The sequence below is a fragment of the Podarcis cretensis genome (genome assembly GCF_951804945.1).
Source record: "Podarcis cretensis genome assembly, chromosome: 15".
Classification (NCBI taxonomy): Eukaryota; Metazoa; Chordata; class Lepidosauria; order Squamata; family Lacertidae; genus Podarcis; species Podarcis cretensis.
Genome location: NC_137185.1, coordinates 18286438 through 18305451, shown reverse-complemented (window position 1 = coordinate 18305451; position 19014 = coordinate 18286438). Strand labels below are relative to the sequence as shown.

The following is a 19014-nucleotide window of genomic DNA, read 5'->3' as shown; positions in this document are numbered from 1 at the left end:
CACAGGCACGCACACACAGAGATATAAAATATTGGAAGATCAGGGTTCCAGTGTAGTGGTTAGAGTTTTGGACTAGCATTGTGGAGAACTGGGTTCAAATCCCCACTCAGCCACGAAGTTTACTGGGTGACCCTAGGGGCCAGTCCCTGCCTCTCATCCTAACCTACCCTGTAGGGTTGTTTTGAGGATCAAATGAGGATGGGGAGAACCTTGAGCCCCCTGGAGAACAAAGTGAGAAATAAATGCAATAAGTAATAGATTCCAGAAGGAAATGCATGATGGATGTCAGCAGAGATTGGTCCATTAGGGCAAATTGGGCATTGTCTGCCAACGTTAGGCTGCCCCCACCTGCCTGCCTTCCCACTTACACCCAGTCCGGGGGTGGCACTGCCTGTCATCTTCCTCCTCTCAGAGTTGCCCTTGTGTAACTCAGCAGCGAGGAGGAGGAGGACGACGACGACAAGGACCAAGTTAAAATGAATTGGCTCTGTCTGTCATTGGCTTTGGCGCCACCTACTGTTGGGCTCCCGGACTTCTACCCCACCAGTCTCCACGGACAGCAGCCGCCACTGATCTGACATCCCTGACTGCCATGAGATTTCCACTGACAAACTAAGGACTTAACTTTGCTCTCTCCGCTGGATTTCACAAACACCACCCCAAACAAAAAAGGAACAGCAGGAAAGGAAGTAGCAAATCCTTCTAATTAAGCGGGGAAATCGCAGGAATGTTTATTTAAGGGCAAAGTCGTGCAGCCAGACAAACTTAACTTGTTTACGTCCACTGTAAACGGATGTTGACATGAAAAATTACTCTGGGGGAATAAATCCCACTTCACACATGAGGCGAGTGAGAGTTAACAATTTCTAAAGAAAGACAGTAGATTAGTGGTGGGGGAGACACCCCAATTGGTCTCAGTTTTCCCAAACCTCATGCAATAGAGGGTTCTGCAAGAGATTTCAGAAAGAGATTGGTGCTCTGCCCAGCTGTTTGGGGGGAGGGGGAGTTCAGAAAACAAAGCAAATCCCTGGCTTTGTGTGACCAACAAGAACATGAGAAGAGCTGGATGAAACCAAGAGTCCATTGATCCTAACTTCCTTTTCATAGGGCGTCCCTTACAGCAGAGATAGGCGTTTATGGCCCTCAATATGTTTTTGGATTACAGTTCCTATCATCCCTGACCAATAGGCCATGCCAGCTTGGGTGGAAAGAAGCTGGAATACAACAGCATCAAAGGTTCCCACCACAACCACATCCCACAACAACAGCTATACTGTAGGTAGACTGCCTCTAAATATGAAGGGTCTCCATTTAGCTATAAGGACTTATGTCAGCAGCCATAACCATTTTATGGTGCAAGGAAAACCTATGAATTCACTATGCAGGGAAGGAGGAAAGATTTTTTCTCTTCTGTCTGCTGAATCCGCTGCCAGTTAATTTCAGAGGGTGATCCCAAGTCAGGAGCAGAACTTCTGATGCTCCAGGGGCAATTGGACTTCCAGGTTCCTCACCCCTGCTCTACATTTTAGCATCCTAAGGGTCAGGGGAGGGCAGTGGATGCATCTCTATCCACCTTCTCCACAAGTTTTCCTACAATTTATGTATCTCCTACTATGTAAAAAAATGATAAGGTTTGAAGCTGAACGTTGGAAGATTTAGGACGGATTTTAAAAAGTACTTCTTTATGGAGTGCAGACTTAAACTGTGGAACTCCCTCCCACAAGAGGCAGTGGTGACCACCAATTTGGATGGCTTGAAAAGAGGACTGGATAAATTCATGGAGGAGGAGGAGAGGGCTATCAGTGACTATGAGCCAGGATGGTTACGCTCTCCCTCCACAGTTGGCGGCAGCAATTATTCTGAGTACCAGCTGCTGAAAACCTCAGGGCTCTTGTGCTCAAATCTTGCTTACAGGTGTTCCATAAGGGGCATCTGGTTAGCCACTGTGAGAACAGGATACTGGACTAGATGGGCCATTGGCCTGATCCAGCAGGCTCTTCTTATATTCTTAATCGCCTCTATTAATTGCCTTTTTCCTCTTGAAGTTTTTTTTATTACTCTTAAGGTGCAACTACAAATGCACCCTGCAATGGTTTTCTCAGCCACATCATGGCAGGCAAACCGAGACACTGCATTGGGTAATTGGCAGCTCTGGCCCAGATGGCAAAGGCAGGAAGGAGAGAAGGAGGGAGAGACAGAAGGAGGAGAAAGGAGGAGAATCGTGGCTCCGCCCCGCCCAGCGAGAAGCTCCACTGGCAAAGGGCAGCTTCTTGTCACAAATGACTCTTCCTGAAGAATGTCTCTCTCTTGACCCATTTACTGGCCTCGCAAAAAACTGTGCCAACGGGTGTTTTTTCTCTACCCTCTTTTTTTATTTCTTTCTGGGCTGCTGTTCAAAAGGAATTCCATGTATGCCAAGCTCACAACCCACGTGCTTCCCTCAGAGCTGCAACCAAGCAATTGGGGTGGTGGTGGCAGAGAGCAAGGCTGGACTGTATACATCCCACGCAGAAGGACCCAAACCCACGTCCCCCTGGCAGCTTCAGCAAAAAGATCAGAACATAAAAAGTGAGCCCTGCTGGCTCAGGGAACATGCCAATCTAGTCCAGCATCTGGTTCAGTGGTCAGCGGGATTCTTCTCTAGGGAAACCTGAACACTGGAGGCAGAGTGCAGCCATCATAACTAGGAGCTTCCTTAAGACATCAGGGCTGGACCTGCCAAGGACCTACAAAAGACACTGCCAATCCAAGCAGGCAGCAGTGTAGTGGGCTAAACAAAGGAGAACAACATCAAAGCAGCTTCCCTGGTTCCCTGGAAAAATCAGCAGAGCCGAAAGTGACCAGCCAAGTAACCGCTGTTGCTTTTAATTTGGGCAGGCACCTTCTCATGGCTCATAGGGGGCAGGTGCAACCTAATCCTGAATTAATTTGGGAAGAAGTCTCCACCCGTTGACAACAAATGGGGCTTATTCCTAAGTAAGTGTGTACTGGACGTGGTAGCCTGAAGGTTACTGAGGCCACAGCAGCCTTCCTCGACGTGATGCCCTAGAAACACTGGACTAAAACTCCTATCAGCCCCTGCCCTGCATGGCCAAGGGTGAGGAGGGGATGAAAGCTGTAATCTGACAACATCTGAAGGGCCCCAGACTGGACTAAGGGAAATGGGATTAATGGGGCTTCGGGAGGAGTCAAGAGTGGTGCAGTGGTTAGTGTGTCAAACCAGCACCTTGGGAGATCAGGGTTCAAATTCTCACTCAGCACATGAAGCTCACTGGGAGACCGTAGGCCAGTCACTGCCTCTCAGCCTAACCTACCTCATGGCATTGTGAAGATTACAATTTCAGAGTAGGACCTGGGACAGATCAGGATTCAACCACGCATTTACACATGCGCACATACACAAGTCATGAAGCTCAGTGCCTGACCTTGGGCCAGTCACCTCACAGCAACTCTACCTCGCAGGGTGGTTGTGGGGATTAAATGATGGATGGGAGAACCACACTCGCCACCTTGAGCTCCTTGGAGGAAAAGGCCGGATACAGATGCAATAAACCAGAACCCCGTACCATACACACAGAGAATGTTGGATTAGTAAAAACCATCATCGTTACAGCGCCTCCTGCTGGCCAGGGAGGGGAATCAGCCTCACCCGCGCTGCCGCCCAACCTCAAGGCTCTTCCCTCGAAGGACCCATTCGACGCCCCTGCAGGGACCATTAGGGGAGAGGCGAGACGCACCCACCCCGCCTGGCGGCACCTCGTGGTCCTCCTGCCCTGGGGGACGAGCCGGAGGAGCCCTGAGGCAACCCGTCAACCCACCCCGTCAGATCGCCCCCACCCACCTGCTTCGTGAAGAGGATGGCGGTGTCCCAGTACTCGGGGTGCTTGTCGTTGCCCTTGTTCAGTTTCTTCTGCCAGGCGCAGAAGTTGCGCAGGCTGAGGGCGGCGTTGCTCGTCACCTTGGGCCCCTTGTCGTCCTGCCCGATGACCAGGAACTTGACCACGGCCAGCTGGATGGGGTTCTGGATGCTGGGGTGCCGGTAGAGGCGCGCCGCCGTGGCCATGAGGGTCAGAAGGTAGTGTTGCAGGTCGCCGCCATGGAACTTGGCCATGGACTCGTCCGCCACCACCAGCGTCTCCACGTAGCGCGGAATGGAGACGAAGCGCTTGGCCCTGGGCGGTGGAGGCTGCGGCGCGTGGCCCGTCCCGTTGCGGGGGCCCCGTCGGGCCCCGGAGGCCCCCTTGTACTTCTCCAGGGCTTGCAGGATGGCCGGGTTCCAGCCCGAGCCCACGCCGCAGCGGGAAGTCGGGACGGCGGGACCTGGCGCGCTCCGGCGCTGCAGCAGGTGCTCCCCGGGGCCGCTCCACAGCGCCCGGTTCCCGCCGCTGTTCTCGACGGGGCGGATGAGGTATTCGGCGCCGCGGTAGCCGAAAGCCCCCGTCAGCCCCCCGCAGAGGCTCAGAGCCGCGAAAGAGTCCGCGTCCGCATTGACGTCCCCGGAGTAGAAGCAGCGGCGCAGGTCTCCCTCCTGCTCGGCCGCCCCCGCCGTCGGGGCGCTGCCCAGGTACTGCGTGGCGAAGGCGGGCGCCAGGAACTGGGCGTCGGGGCGCAGGTGCAGGTAGAAATCCTGGTGGAAAGCCGTGATCTGGAAGGTGGCTCCTTGCCCGACAGGGGTGCCCTCGGGGGGGCCATGGAAATACGGCCGGCCGCCCTCCGGGGACGGGTCCAGGCGGATGGGGGTGACCAGCTCCGTCTCCGCCGGGGCGCACAACCCTCGCGGGACGGTCAGGCAGAGCAAGAGGGCACCCTGACGGAGGAGGAGCAGGAGGAGCGGCATGGCGCGGCGGGGAGGGCGCGGACCGGGCTGGCCGGGGCAACTGCAGGTCCACTGCGTCGGGGAGCAGCCCGCTGCCCGCTCGCTCACTCACTCAGCGAGGCATCGCGGCCGGCGCGCTCCTGCTACCACCCCCCTCGACGGTGCCTGGCTTTGCAAACAGGCAGCGCGCTTGCTAGGAGAGCTTTATATACATCGCCGCCGTGTGCCAATTTCTGTCCCTTTTCCTTTCTTTTTTTTTTTTATCAAGGCTTCGGAGCCAGAGTTGCTTTTCCTTCGCTTGCTGCTTTTTTCTCCGAGGGGAGGTGCTGAAGGCGCTTATTGGGCCTGCCCTCAGCCACTTGCAGCTCGCCCGCTGCCTCCTAGTAGCGCGCTGCGGCGCGCTCGCCTCGCGTTTTAAAGAGCCAGAGCGAGTTTAGCTGACTTTTGCAATTATGGAGCTTCCTCTCTCGCTCAGAGAGTGAGACCATCTGCAGCGTTTGCTGTTCTTTTTCCTGCCTCCTCTGCAGCCCCTTCGCCCCTCTTCAACGCAGCCCCTCTCTCATTGAAGTTCCTCAGTTCCACTGACTCTGCTTTTTTTCACAGGGCTGTTGTGTTGTGTTTGTGGCCAGATCTTCTGCGTTTTCCTGAACCCCAGGAAAGCCTTGACAAGCCAAAACAGCCAGCCAAAAGGATGTTTGTGTGTGTGTGTGTATGTGTTTTTCTAAAGAAAGATGCACTCTGAATGTGCCAAAAAGTGCCTTGGGCTGCTGCATTCCGTCTCCCTTCTCTTCATTAGCCTTCGCCTTATCATTTCCTACTTGGAAAGCACTCTGTGTGCCCTTCTGAGCACCGCCTGTTACAATTGAACAAATAACCTTTTCCATTGCCCTCCTTCCTTCGTCCGCAGATATTCCTTCTTTATTTTCACACTCCTGTTCGCACACACCTTGCAGCCTGGAGACCAAAGACCTTGCAGGTGTAGCTCAGAACAGTGTGACCACCATGGACCTGTCAGAGAGCAGGGTTCAAATCCCCCATGTGGCCACGAAGCTGACTTGGGAGACCTTGGGCCAGTCACTGCCTCTCAGCCTAACCTACCTCACAGGGTTGTTGTGGGGATTAAATGAGGGGGAAGAATCACTTTGTACCCCACCTTGAGCTCCTTGGAGAAGAAGGTGGGTTAACAACAGCCAGTGTGGAGTCACAAAGAAATAGGCAAACTCTTGAGTCTCAAAGGCCTGGGTCTTGACTGTCTCCTCGCCTACAAAGTCAAGATGGACTTAGAAAAACCTCTCTTGCTCACACAGCCTCAGCCCCTCATCAGAAAAATGGGCGTAATTTTCTGCTGATCAGACTTTCATGGACTGTTGTGAGGATTGTGACAATATTCCTGTCTGTCAGGGTTTGGAGGGTGCTTCCCGATGGGGGTTGATGATGGAATTCCCTCGCCAAAGAGGTGTATCCAGCACCTTCATGAGGCAGTGTATAAATTTTATAAAACAAAAAAATCTGGTACACACTATGTGATAATGTGCATTCAGTGCTGCAGGCAAGTGCCTTTCGGGGGTGCTGCAAACACAATGTCATTCCCTATGTTGTCCATGTCCCACACTGTTTTGTCAACCTAAATCGCATTCCGCTGAGAAGTTATAATCCATTTTGTGCTAATGAGAATGCATTTCTCAAGCACTTGTTGCCTTCGTGTGGACACAGAAAGTGCTTTGTCAGGTCCCCTCCGATTGGGACAGACCCACTGACGTTGCAGGACTGTGCTGCTCACCCCCCCCCCCCACACACACACCCCATGTTAAACTTGTGCATGAATGAAACAGCTTGTATTTCTCCTCCATTTCACCCAATGTTCTCTTCCTGGGGGAAATCCAATTGGAAAAACCTGCTGTTGCCAGTGCCACATCTGCAATATCTCAAGGACCCATTTGCAGTAAGAAACCCTCTCCCCACCTGAAAGCACCCCCAGAACACTTGGGAACTAGTGCTATATGAATGCTCAGTATTATTTTCAAGTTGTCTGCAACGAATTGTAAGGGAAGCGTCCATGTGGATGTGAAAAAGTCTCCATGGGATTCGCAACCCTCCAGTAACCTCTTCTTATCACTAGCAACATCATATGAGCTTTGTATGCTGACATCAGCAGAGGAATGAGAGGATGCTGTCTGTTGCTTTTCCTTGCAAAACAGAGCAGAGAGAGCTGGCCAAAGCATAAACAGAAAGAAATGCAAGACTGAAAATGGTTAACTCCCATCCATAGTTGAAACAGACACAAAGGTCAGCCATTTGAAAACTGCAGAGGAGGCGTTTATTAAGCAATCTGAAATAATTAAGAACGTCCCTTCAAAAAATACAAGACGTCTGCATCTTGGGATTATACCATGTGATGCAATCCTATATATAAACCATATTGAGTTCAGTGGCACAAACCCCCATGTTGTTTGTAGGACTGCAACCTTTTCGGAAGATGTAAAGTATTTCCTAAACACTGACAACAGCTGATTATAGATCAGGCTTATTTAGTGTTTTTAAATTGTTTGTCTCTGCACTCAGGACAGTTAAAGACATGATAAAAAGAGGGTCTGGTTAATAGGTATTGTTTTATTGGTAGTTGATGTCTTATTGTGTGTATTGCTGTACAGTGATAGTTTATCTGAGCTGGTGTGCATGGTCAATTAAATAAAGTTTATGGATATGCAGCAGAGAGCAGGGAGGAGGAAAAGGCAGGTTTTGACAGTCTGCTGGACAGGCATGCAAGATGGAAGAGGAGACTATAAGGTTCCATCATCAAAGGGATGTAAACATGACCGCTTTGGGCACTGCATCCTGCCCAGGTCTCCCCTGTGACTTGCTGTTCCATCCCTGTGCCCTGATCAAAGCAGGATTATTCCTTCGTGAAGATGAATCATTCATTCATCTTAAATATTATTCTAGTCACGTGGTTAAAAGGCTTTCTGCTAGGAGAGGTGATTTGTTTTTATTGATTTATTTTCAAAAGTTCCATCCCACCTACTTTACCAAAGAGACTTGAGGCGCTAATGAAAAGTAATAAAAACAGAATAAAACATACACAGTCCCCTTATATGATGATGATGATGATGATGATGATTATTATTATTATTATTATTATTATTATTATCATCATCAAATATTTATTTACACTCCACCTTTTTCCTGGACAAGGACTCAAAGTGGCTTACAGATCAAATAAGAACAGCTAAAAATACAGGGAAATAACAAAAGGTCCTTTACCTTTAACAGATTTTAATGTATTTATGTAGCTTTAATTCTATCTGTGTTTTATTGTTTTTAAAAACTACATAAATACATTAAAATCTATTACAGGTAAAGGTAAAGGACCCCTGAACAGTTAAGTCCAGTCAAAGGAGACTATGGGGTTGCTGTGCTCATCTCACTTTTCAGGCTGAGGGAGTTGACGTTTGTCCACAGACAGCTTTCCGGGTCATGTCTAAACTGCTATTGGCACACGGAGAACCATGATGAGTGCCAGAGCAAACGGAAATGCCATTTACTTTCCCACCACAGTGGTACCTATTTATCTATTTGTGCTGGTATGCCATCAAACTGCTAGGTTGGCAGAAGCTGGGACAGAGCAATGGGAGCTCGCCCCATCATGCAGATTCGAACTGCCGACCTTAAAATCTATTAAAAGCATACCAGTAATTGCAATAAAAACAGCACAGCACCAACCATTTCATTAAAAGTACAGTGGTACCTTGAGTTACAAATGCCTCAGGTTACAAATGCTTCAGGTTGCAAACTACGCTAACCTGGAAGAGTTACCTCAAGTTGAGAACTTTACCCCAGAATGAGAATGGAAATTGTGTGCTAGCGGTGCAGCAGCAGCAAGAGGCCCCATTAGCAAAAGCACGCCTCTAGTTAAGAACAGCTTCAGGTTAAGAACGGACCTCCGGAACGAATTCAATTTGTAACTAGAGGTAAAGGTAAAGGGACCCCTGACCATTAGGTCCAGTCGTGGCCGACTCTGGGGTTGTGGCGCTCATCTCGCTTTATTGGCCGAGGGGGCTGGCGTACAGCTTCCGGGTCATGTGGCCAGCATGACTAAGCCGCTTCTGGTGAACCAGAGCAGCGCACGGAAACGCCGTTTACCTTCCCGCCATAGTGGTACCTATTTATCTACTTGCACTTTGACATGCTTTTGAACTGCTAGGTTGGCAGGAGCTGGGACCGAGCAACAGGAGCTCACCCCATCGTGGGGATTCGAATCACCGACCTTCTGATCAGCAAGTCCTAGGCTCTGTGGTTTAACCCACAGCACCACCCGCGTCCGTAACTAGAGGTACCACTGTAGTTATTTTCCAAAAGCCTGTTGGAAGAAGAATATATTCACCTGCCAGCAGGAGGACAAGGAGGGGGCCCGTCTAGTTTCTCTAGGGAAGGAGTTCCATTATATTGCCCTCTGATGAACAGTGCATTTTAGCAAATTTCAGTAGCACAGAAAGAACATAATTAACAAAATATCTTTTTTATAAAAAGAAAAAGGAAAATGCCAGGCCTTCTCTGATCACCTGAAGCAGCATAGCGATGGAGCCTGAGAAACCCAACTTGGCAAGATAGGTGCCACAACACAAAAGGCCCTGCCACTGGTTGCTAACATCAGCCTTGCACCTGAGGCCAAGAGATTTGAAGCAGGGGCTCAGATGGCAATCAGAACATGCAAGGGAAAACATATGGGGAAAGCAGAACTGATCCATAAGCTGTCTGGACAGGCGGTTCAATGTGCCTTCAGGACTTGAGGTGGCACAGTGTCCTCTGTTGCATCGGAAGGACCAGCATTGGGCTGTGTGGCAAACCCAGCTCTGTCCCCCAATAGAAACTACGGCCAGGGAGCTGTCCCTCAGCATCTGCCACCTGAGGCACTTGCCTCACTCTGCCTAATGGTGGCAAAAGCACTGGGGGAAAGATGCCCCAGGTCCCAAGCCATTAAGGATTTTCAAGGTGAACCACAGCACCTTGAATTGAGCGCAGAAATTAACTGGCAGCCATTGCAAATCACATGGGAATAGTTTGATAAAATCAAGTTGGCCAGTTTCTGGCAGCAATCTGTGCCCCTTGACACCTGACCCACTCTAACACACACACCCTGGGGTGCCCGCCTTCCCCGCCCCTGTGCAACACGTTTGCACATAAGTCACGTAGTCAAAACCAATGCTTGTTTTTATTGCCCTGAAATGGTTTAATGGTAAATGAAGCCGTCCTTGCAGACAAGCTGGTTTCTGCTTTGATTTAAAGATTTGGCAGGGAGACAGCTGCAGCTGAAGAATTTTATGCATTTCTGAAATCTAAACCAACGGGGCTGTCTACCAGGAGGTTGAGAGAGAGCTTTCCCTCCACCCCACAAGCCTGTCTTGCTAGCGCATAAAATTAGAGATCTGTTGCTAGCGCTCACATCAGCCATCATCAAGGCCTCTTTTGGGCCAAACCTGTGACCCACAAAAGCTTTCTGAGCAACTCAGAGCGAGTGAATGGGTGAATTTAGCTAATGAGCTCAGTTACTTGAATGAACAGTACTTTGCTTGCGGGGGGGAAAGAGGGAATTTTATTCAGCTGCACTTACAGGGCTCAAGGACTTCAGAGACTTAACAGAACTTCCCCACCCAGAAGCACCTCACTCACTTAGAGAAAGTCAGATGTTCCTTGTTTGAAAAGATTCTCCTTGATTCTGGGACGTGACAGTTTATTGCTGGAAAAGGAAAAGGGGGAAAAAACGAATGAGTATAGCTGAATGGGCTGATTCAGTAATTGCATATTTGACGTGTGGTTTTTTTAATTAGAACTGTCTCCTCCGAAAGAGTGCTGGGCCCTAATTGTGTGTACCTCTTGAGATGCATGTCAGATGATCCTTCAGAGACAAAAATGACGTTCCCATCATTGGTGGAAGGGAGGGAGAATGCAGGCAAGTGGGGCTCCACCGGGACCTTTCTCAGAGCAAGAGTGATGATGTCATCTGCTAGAGCACCGGGGTCATTGAGGGATCCTCGTGGCTCCAGCAAGTGAATGAGGGGATAACATGGCTTTCAAGTTTTATTATTTTGGGGTGGGAGGTTAGCACAGAGGAAAGCAGAGAATGAGGAGGTGAATGAGGCAGAGGCTGGGCCTTTCTTTCTTTTGATGTAGAAAGGGATACACAGTTTTGAATGAAGAGTTTCAGTGGTGGCACTTGTCAATACAGTGGTACCTCGGGTTAAGAACTTAATTCGTTCTGCAGGTCTGTTCTTAACCTTAAACTGTTCTTAATCTGAGACACCACTTTAGCTAATGGGGCCTCCTGCTGCCGCCGCGCCACCGCCAAGCGATTTCTGTTCTCATCCGGAAGCAAAGTTCTTCACCCGAGGTACTATTTCTGGGTTAGCGGAGTCTGTAACCTGAAGCGTCTGTAACCCAAGGTACCACTGTATTTCTAATTAAAGGCCAAAGGTGAGAGCTCAGGGCGTTTAACATACGAGGTCAGAAGGAAGCTCAACTGAGCTCAATGAAATTTACACCCAGAAAACTCTGCACACGGTTGTAGTTATGCTGATCCCAGACCAGGGATCAGCAAACTTTTTCAGCAGGGAGCCGGTCCACTGTCCCTCAGACCTTGTGGGGGGCTGCACTATATTTTGAAGGGGAAAAAATGAACGAATTCCTATGCCCCACAATTAACCCAGAGATGCATTTTAAATAAAAGCACACATTCTACTCATGTAAAAACACGAGGCAGGCCCCACAAATAACTCAGAGATGCATTTTAAATAAAAGGACACATTCTACTCATGTAAAAACACGCTGATTCCCAGACCGTCCAAGGACCGGATTTAGAAGACAATTGGGCCAGATCCGGACCCCGGGCCTTATTTTGCCTACCCATGTCCCAAACCCTCCAAGTGTCCCTATTTTTCAGAGACGTCCCTGATTTAGAGAAACCGTCCCGGTTTCTGATTTGATCCCAGATTTGATCCCGTTTTTCCTTAGGATGTCCCTATTTTCATTGAAGAAATGTTGGAGGGTCTGGAGTTATCCAACCCCCAAGGCAATCCTGTATAGGGCAGTTTATTAATGTTTAATGTTTTATTATGTTGTTATATATGTTGGAAGCTGCCCAGAGTGGCTGGGGCAACCGAGTAAGATATGTGGGGTATAAATAGTAAAGTTATCATTATAGAATTGGACGTCTTGATTTTCATTGGAGAAACGCTGGAGGGTATGTGATCCTATTAATGGGTATTATGCACTGGTGTGTGTGTTGCAGGGAAAGTCAACATGATACATTTCAGATTTTTTAGACTACGATTCCCATCATCCCTGACCATTGGCCACACTGGCTGCGGGTGATAGGAGTTGTAGTCCTAAAATCTGTTTACCCATCCCTGATGCCATTGGATCAACATACCTACAGCAGGCTGGACCTTCCCCACTCTGGCCTAGTGGGTCATGTTCAGACTGTGAGCTGGAGGTTCTGCACCTCTACCCTAAGCCCCCGCTCCTTTTAAAAACATTTATGACTGGGTGCTTCAAGCAGTGCAAGGAATGTGGGTCTTGCCACCATTTAAACGTCCCCAAATAGCTGCAAGTAACCCTGCACCAAGTGCATTGTGGGTAACTGCTTGGAGCACCACTGTTGCCACAGTTGCCTATTACTGGAAAGCCAACCAGGGCCCAGTGACAGAAGAGGGGGGAGGAATCTGCTAAAATACACTTTCATACTGTCCAGCATGTGCTCTCATGGTGCCCCAAAATGCACATTTTTGGCTGCCGCAAATGAGTGCAGCCAGGAAAGGTTGTTGTTTTTTCAGGACAAGAACTTGGCCCCAAATCACATTATTTCAGGGCACCCAAAACAGCCTGAATCTTCCAGCCTTAAGCTCCATTGGATGTTCACTAATTAGTGGGTTGCCATATGTCTAGATTTTCCATAAAACTAGCTCAAAGATGGTAACCCTAAGTTACAGTGTTATGTGAGAGGGGGGAAAACTTCAGAAAAAGCCTCCGGAGAAATCCTGGCCCTCCCCTTGTGTGCAGTCAACTTACCCCCACTGTAGCATTTGCACAGATCTCTTTTCGCCACCCCTTACTTTTTGTATTTGTGTTTCGAGTACGGAAGGGTAAAGAGGAAGGAGAGGGGAGCAGTCGAGGAAAAGGTCATTAATTGCTAAGTCAACAGGAAACGCCTCCCCTTAATGGGCACTTGGAGACTTTTTGGCAAAGGTTGAATGAGGACTTTGCAGAAGGAGGGACACAGAAACACAATGGGCAGGTCAACTCCATCCGGTAGAGCACCGACTCTCGAAAGGCACCTGATAACGGGCAGACCCATGAAAGCAAAGCGCTTTTTAATTGTATCATTAAGGGCAGAAATACACACTTCAGCTGAAGAGCACATAAAGAACATTTCCTCCTCCACCCCAAAAAGGGAAATCCTGGGAACTGTAGTTTGTGAGGGAATGTGAGGGGTAAACTAAAGTTCCCAGGATTCTTTATGGGGGTGAGAAATGTGCTTTCAAGTTACGGGGTGTGCACAGCCACAGTACATCAAGAAGACGAATGGTTTATGATGCAGAAGGTGAGGTCCTATGGCCAGAAGATTTCATGTGGACTGTCTTAGATGTTGGTGGTTGTGGCGCATTATGATGACGTGTGAACATGTTCTTCTTCTGTGCCGATTCATGGAAAAATATCAAGAGCCGGGTGGAAGGTGAGAGGACTGAAACTACATTTCCTGCTTTGGTTACATTTTTTGAGCCAATATTTATGATGAGGTGTGTGGACCAGCTTCTGATGGAGAGGAACATCTGGAGAAGGATTCAAGGACCCATGGCAAAATGCCACTTTTGCCACCTAAATCTGATTTCAGCTTGTGGGGTGCGGCAAACTATGATAGATTAAAATTACACTCCAGCATTACTGTGCCATTTTCTTCATTCTGAATCATCAAACCACCTCCAGTTCACAAGGGACTGTTTAAATCAGTTGACTCATCAGTCAAAACCATGAAAGTTAGTTCTAAACCAATTTTTGACCAATCATTTTGGTTGAGTGCCTTGTGACGTAGTATATACCCTTTAACATTACATCTCCAAACAATTTTTTTTCATAACAAAGCAAACTTCCATAATTTTGGGGTACCTTTGCCAGGGACCACCAGATAAAGAGACCAGGCACAAGGCCATTGGATAAACTAAAGTTAAATGTATTGACATAAATACATAAATACATCAAGATCTGCAACTCAAAGTCTGTGTGGGCTTAACTAATCTGAGGAGTAGGGAAGAGGGGGAAATTTGATTCAGTTCCCATTTAAAAGTGAACTGAAGCAAATTTGCATTTTCCAAACACAGCTATCCTTTGAAATTCACATTTCTCCAAAAAATTGCAATGGAGTTTTCTGGCTAAGTAAATCCAAATTACCCTGATCTGCAAATCAGAGCACTTATTCTTGTTGCACATTCACCCTCTTCTTTCTCTGACTGCACCCATCTTCCCCTACTACAAAGGCACATTTCTGTCTCTTCTGGAAGCCTTGTGTGAAATGTCAGTAATTTAAAGCCAGAAGAAAGATGAGAAAAACCCAGAGATCTCACCCTATATTCTGCTTTGAAAACAACAATCACTCTGGTTTAATATAGCCCTTTCAAGAGTTCCAAGCCAAAGATAGACTGGAAAGGGCTTGAGGAGCTGAGGAAATATTCTCTTTGTCTCTCCACTCCACTTGCCTTCACTTGAAAGGCTGGCAGCAGCAAGAGGCTGGATACCGGCCCAAGAGTGTGCAAGGGACGTTCTTCCTGTTGCCTGGGCCAACAGCTCTCAGGCTGACCAAGAAGGATGGCTTCTTGCGATGGAACAAGATCAAGCCCAACCTAAATGTAATCAGATGCTTGTGGGAAAGCTGCATCATGGGACTTATGGCCATTTCATTCATCCCAAAGTGGTAAACTTTGTCTTGCTAGCCAGCGAGGTAAAAAAAGGTAAAGAGGTAAAGGACCCCTGGATAGTAAAGTCCAGTCAATGGGGTTGCGCTGCTCATCTCACTTTCAGGCTGAGGGAGTCGGGGTGTGATGGCCTGGGATTCCGATTCAGAGGCTGAACCAGAGGAATCCCAGCCTGCACAGGAGTCCCCGCCTTCAGGGCTGTCTGAACTGGGCCAGGGCCTTGATTCTGAAGCGCTTGCACCTGTGCCGGATCCTCAGGAGCAGGCACCAGGTGATCCCACTCTGGCTCCAGAGGTGGTTGAGAACTCAGTGCCTACAGGTGAGTCTCCCCCTGGGCCCAGTAACCCTTTAGCCTCTCCTGAACTGCAGAGGCTCAGGGCAGAGAGGCGAAGGGAACTGGTTTCTCCCAGGAGGAGTGCTCGCCTTAAGGCCAAGAGAGGCGGGTCTCCTAGGGGCCGGGACCACCCCTGGCCTCAGAACAGATAAAGGCCAGTCGGCCCGGTCCCAGGTTGTGGGAGCAACGTCGTTGTTGAGTACCTGTTCCTGCCCGGACCCAGACCTGACTCTCCAGTGCTCCTGTCCCCGCCCGGCTTCCTGCTTCGGACCTCGCCCCGCTCCTTGTGGACTGATTCCAGGCTAGTGACCCAGGACCGGACTTTGACTACGCCAACGGTAACCTTCCCCCCGGGATCAGCACACGGTGTTTGTCCACAGACAGCTTTCCAGGTCATGTGGACAGCATTACTAAACCGCTTCTGGCACAATGGAGCACCGTGACAGAAACGAGAGCTCACGGAAACACCTTTTACCTTCCCGCCAAAGTGGTACCTCCTTATCTACTTGCACTGGTATGCTTTCGAACTACTAGGTTGGCAGGAGCTGGGACAGAGCAACGGGAGCTCACTTCATTTCAGGGATTCGAACTGCCAACCTTCTGATCGGCAAGCCCAAGAGGCTCAGTGGTTTAGACCGCAATGCCACCTGCTGTGCCAGCAGACACACCCAAATCAGGCTCCCTAGTGAGCACTTTTGTATGAAGCTGTAGCCTGAAAAGGCAGAGGGATTATCCGTTGCACTGAGTTTTAAAGTCTGGGACATGGAGAGATGGTTTGACATAGAGGGAGTTGCATTCCCCTGGAAAAAGCAGTTCTGTATATCCTGGGTTGAACTTTGTCCTTGGAGGCTCAGGTGGCCTTAATGGCAAGGAGAGTTGGTTTTTTTCCAGCTACAGCTGCTCCACCAGTTTTGGCCTTTTTGGACAGCGTGACTTGGTCACAAGGGCTGCCCTTGAGGACAACTTGGAAATTTCAACTGGTCCAATATGCAGAGGCCGGTTTACCAGCTGGGGTTCCCTTTAGAACTCATACCACCCGTTTTATTTTTTTTAAAGTCATGTTGTCTGACATTTTGTTTCCGGATCCAGTTCAAGGTGCTCACATTAGTGTTTAAATCCCTAAATGTCCTAGGTCCCAAATAAATAAGAAATGGCATCCTTCCTTACAGATCCTCTTGGGTGTTGTGATCAGCGGTGGGTGGGTGGGCTCTTGTTGTTTCCACTATCTTCAGAGCTTCACAGGGGTGAGCCCTAACCTTTGGAATTCCCTCTCCACAGAGGTGCATCCACCACCTTCATTGGGCAGCTATTGTTTTATGCTGAAGACACACCTCTTTGTCATGACCTTTGGCTACACCCCCCAACACACACACACGGAGCCATTCTAGATACATTTATAATTTGTCTAAAACTGTGTTTAATGTTGCATTTTTTATTGCTGTAACCCACCCTGGGAACTTCTGGTGAAGGACAGGTAATAAATATTACAGTGGTACCTCGGGTTACAGGCGCTTCAGGTTACAGACTCCACTAACCCAGAAATAGTATCTCGGATTAAGAACTTTGCTTCAGGATGAGAACAGAAATCATGCAGCAGTGGGAGGCCCCATTAGCTAAAGTGGTGCTTCAGGTTAAGAACAGTTTCAGGTTAAGAACGGACCTCCGGAACGAATTAAGTTCTTAACCCGAGGTACCACTGTATTCTTATTCTTTGGTAGCCAGCCCACCCCCCATAGCTGCAACCCAGAAAGAATTAGGTTCCCTACTCCTCCCACCTCTGTCATCTAGCCAGCTCTCTTCCTACCCACCCTTGCTCCTTCCTGATAACAGACCCTGGGTTTGCCACCTAGTGTGCTTTCAGTCCAGGCTCCCTGACTGGTAAACGAGTACGGCCCAAGCTTTTTCAAACACCTGTTTGCCATGTTCATTTTGAATTTTTAAAAGCTACACTTAACACATCCTCACTACATCTAAAACCACATGGTTACTGCTGCCTCTCCCCACGACATGGCTGCCTGTGGCATTCTCCAGCTTCACCTTTGCAAATCTAGCCAGCCACTCTGCCAGGTCCAACAAACAGGGAGAGCATGTCATGGTTACTAAGCAACCATAGGAGATGCTCCTCAGTCACCTATGTAGCTGGAAAGCACATCCTGGTGTTTCCTAGCAACCGCAACACACAGTCCTCCATTTTCTGGAGTCATCAAAATGGTCGCCAAATAAGGCAGCGGCAACGGTGTCAGCCCTGGCTATGCCAACAGAGCCCCAAAAGGGCTTATATTAGAAAAGCAACAGGATGCCCATCAGATTGGCTGGTGTTTTTGTTTTTGTTTTTTTACTACTTTCCAAATCTGTACCCTAGAACATCTGGGGAGACACCCTATTAGACTGAACTGTAGTGGGTCATCTCTAGCAATTGCAAAGGGATTGCTTGCATTTGGGGAATTTAAACAACTCCAGGTGATGGATTTAGAGTCTTGAAGGTTCTTCCCCTGCAGCCAAATAACACTGATGTTGGGTTTTTAACATACCTTGAAAACCACAGGCTTGTACTGCATTAGGGACTTACAGTTTAGCATGTTTTGCCAACAAATAAATCAATAAGCAACACTTGGGATGAAGAATCTAAGGAGGGTGCAGGTTTTTCTTACATCAGCGTCTAGCCAGTCTGTCGATTTTTTATTTCATTGGCCCCAAACTGAGACAGTGGCATTTCATCAATAGTACTGTGCAGTTTCCTTCAACAGCCTTTGAGAACACATTTGAGCAATGAAACGGCGAATGTCAAAAGTAATTCATATTGGCTCTTACACCATGGACATTGATTGCATGCAAAGGTTCCTGGTGGATAACTGAGATGTTCTTACAGAATGAGCTAGCCAAGTGATGTTGGTGTATCCCATCCCATCAAGCCCCACCCACCAATGTGGATGAGAAGCATCATGTTTCAAGATGCATAAAACAGAATAAGCTCGTGTGTGGATGATGGCACATAAGCACACACCAATTGATCCAGGTGTGTGCTTAAATGCTCTGGTGTGGACATGACCTTTGTATGAAATCGCCAAGTGCATCGAAGCCTTGTGAACCACAGAAATCCATACTCTAAATAAGATAAATGCAAAATTCAGGGTCATTGCTAGTGTCAGCTTCTTCTGATTCATCCCCTGAACATGTTAAAAAGTGCTGAGTGTGAGCCACCGCACTGGGAGCATCCCACCAACCACAAATAGTTGACTCATCCACCAGCAACTCAAGATGTTGCTTTATTTTGCTGCCTGCTTGGGATTGCAGAAGCAGTATTTATGAAGTACCTGGCAGGGCACAATAGAATAACAAAATTGCAGAAGGCACCCCCAAAGGTCATCTAGCCCAGCCCCCCCCCTGCAGTGCAGCAATCACAGCTAAAGAATCCCCTGACAGATTACCTCCTAACCTCCGTTCAAAAACCTTCAATGAAGGAGAGTCCACCACCTTCCAAGGGAGTCCATTCCACTGTCATATAGCTCTCAGCAGCAGCAAGTTCTTCCAAATGTTTAGTCAGAATCTCTTCTTGTATTTTATTTTATTTTTTACTAATAATTTGTTTACAACATAGTCCACATCAACTCACACATACATACATACATACATACATACATACATACATACATACAAACCCACCATCATTGACAATTTAATTATCAAAATTAAACTCCTATTACTTTACATAAAGAAAACATAACAGAAAAATAAAACAAAATAAAAAAATTCCTTCCAGTAGCACCTTAAAGACCAACTAAGTTAGTTCTTGGTATGAGAAAGCTCATACCAAGAACTAACTTAGTTGGTCTTTAAGGTGCTACTGGAAGGAATTTTTTTATTTTTTTTATTTTGTTTTGACTATGGCAGACCAACACGGCTAC

The 19014-nt window shown here is 48.2% G+C and overlaps 1 protein-coding gene and 1 long non-coding RNA gene across 2 annotated transcripts in view; one reads left to right on the top strand and one right to left on the bottom strand.

The window, feature by feature from the left end:
* Positions 1 to 5279, bottom strand: part of ADAMTS15 (ADAM metallopeptidase with thrombospondin type 1 motif 15) — a 42098-nt gene extending 36819 nt beyond the window's left edge. Inside the window, exon 1 of the mRNA XM_079954509.1 lies at positions 3842 to 5279. Coding sequence (XP_079810635.1) covers positions 3842 to 4837 — 996 coding nt within the window. The 5' untranslated portion in view covers positions 4838 to 5279. The remainder of the gene's footprint in view (positions 1 to 3841) is intronic.
* Positions 1 to 19014, top strand: part of LOC307203680 — a 398536-nt gene that overhangs the window by 73514 nt on the left and 306008 nt on the right. The window lies entirely within an intron of this gene.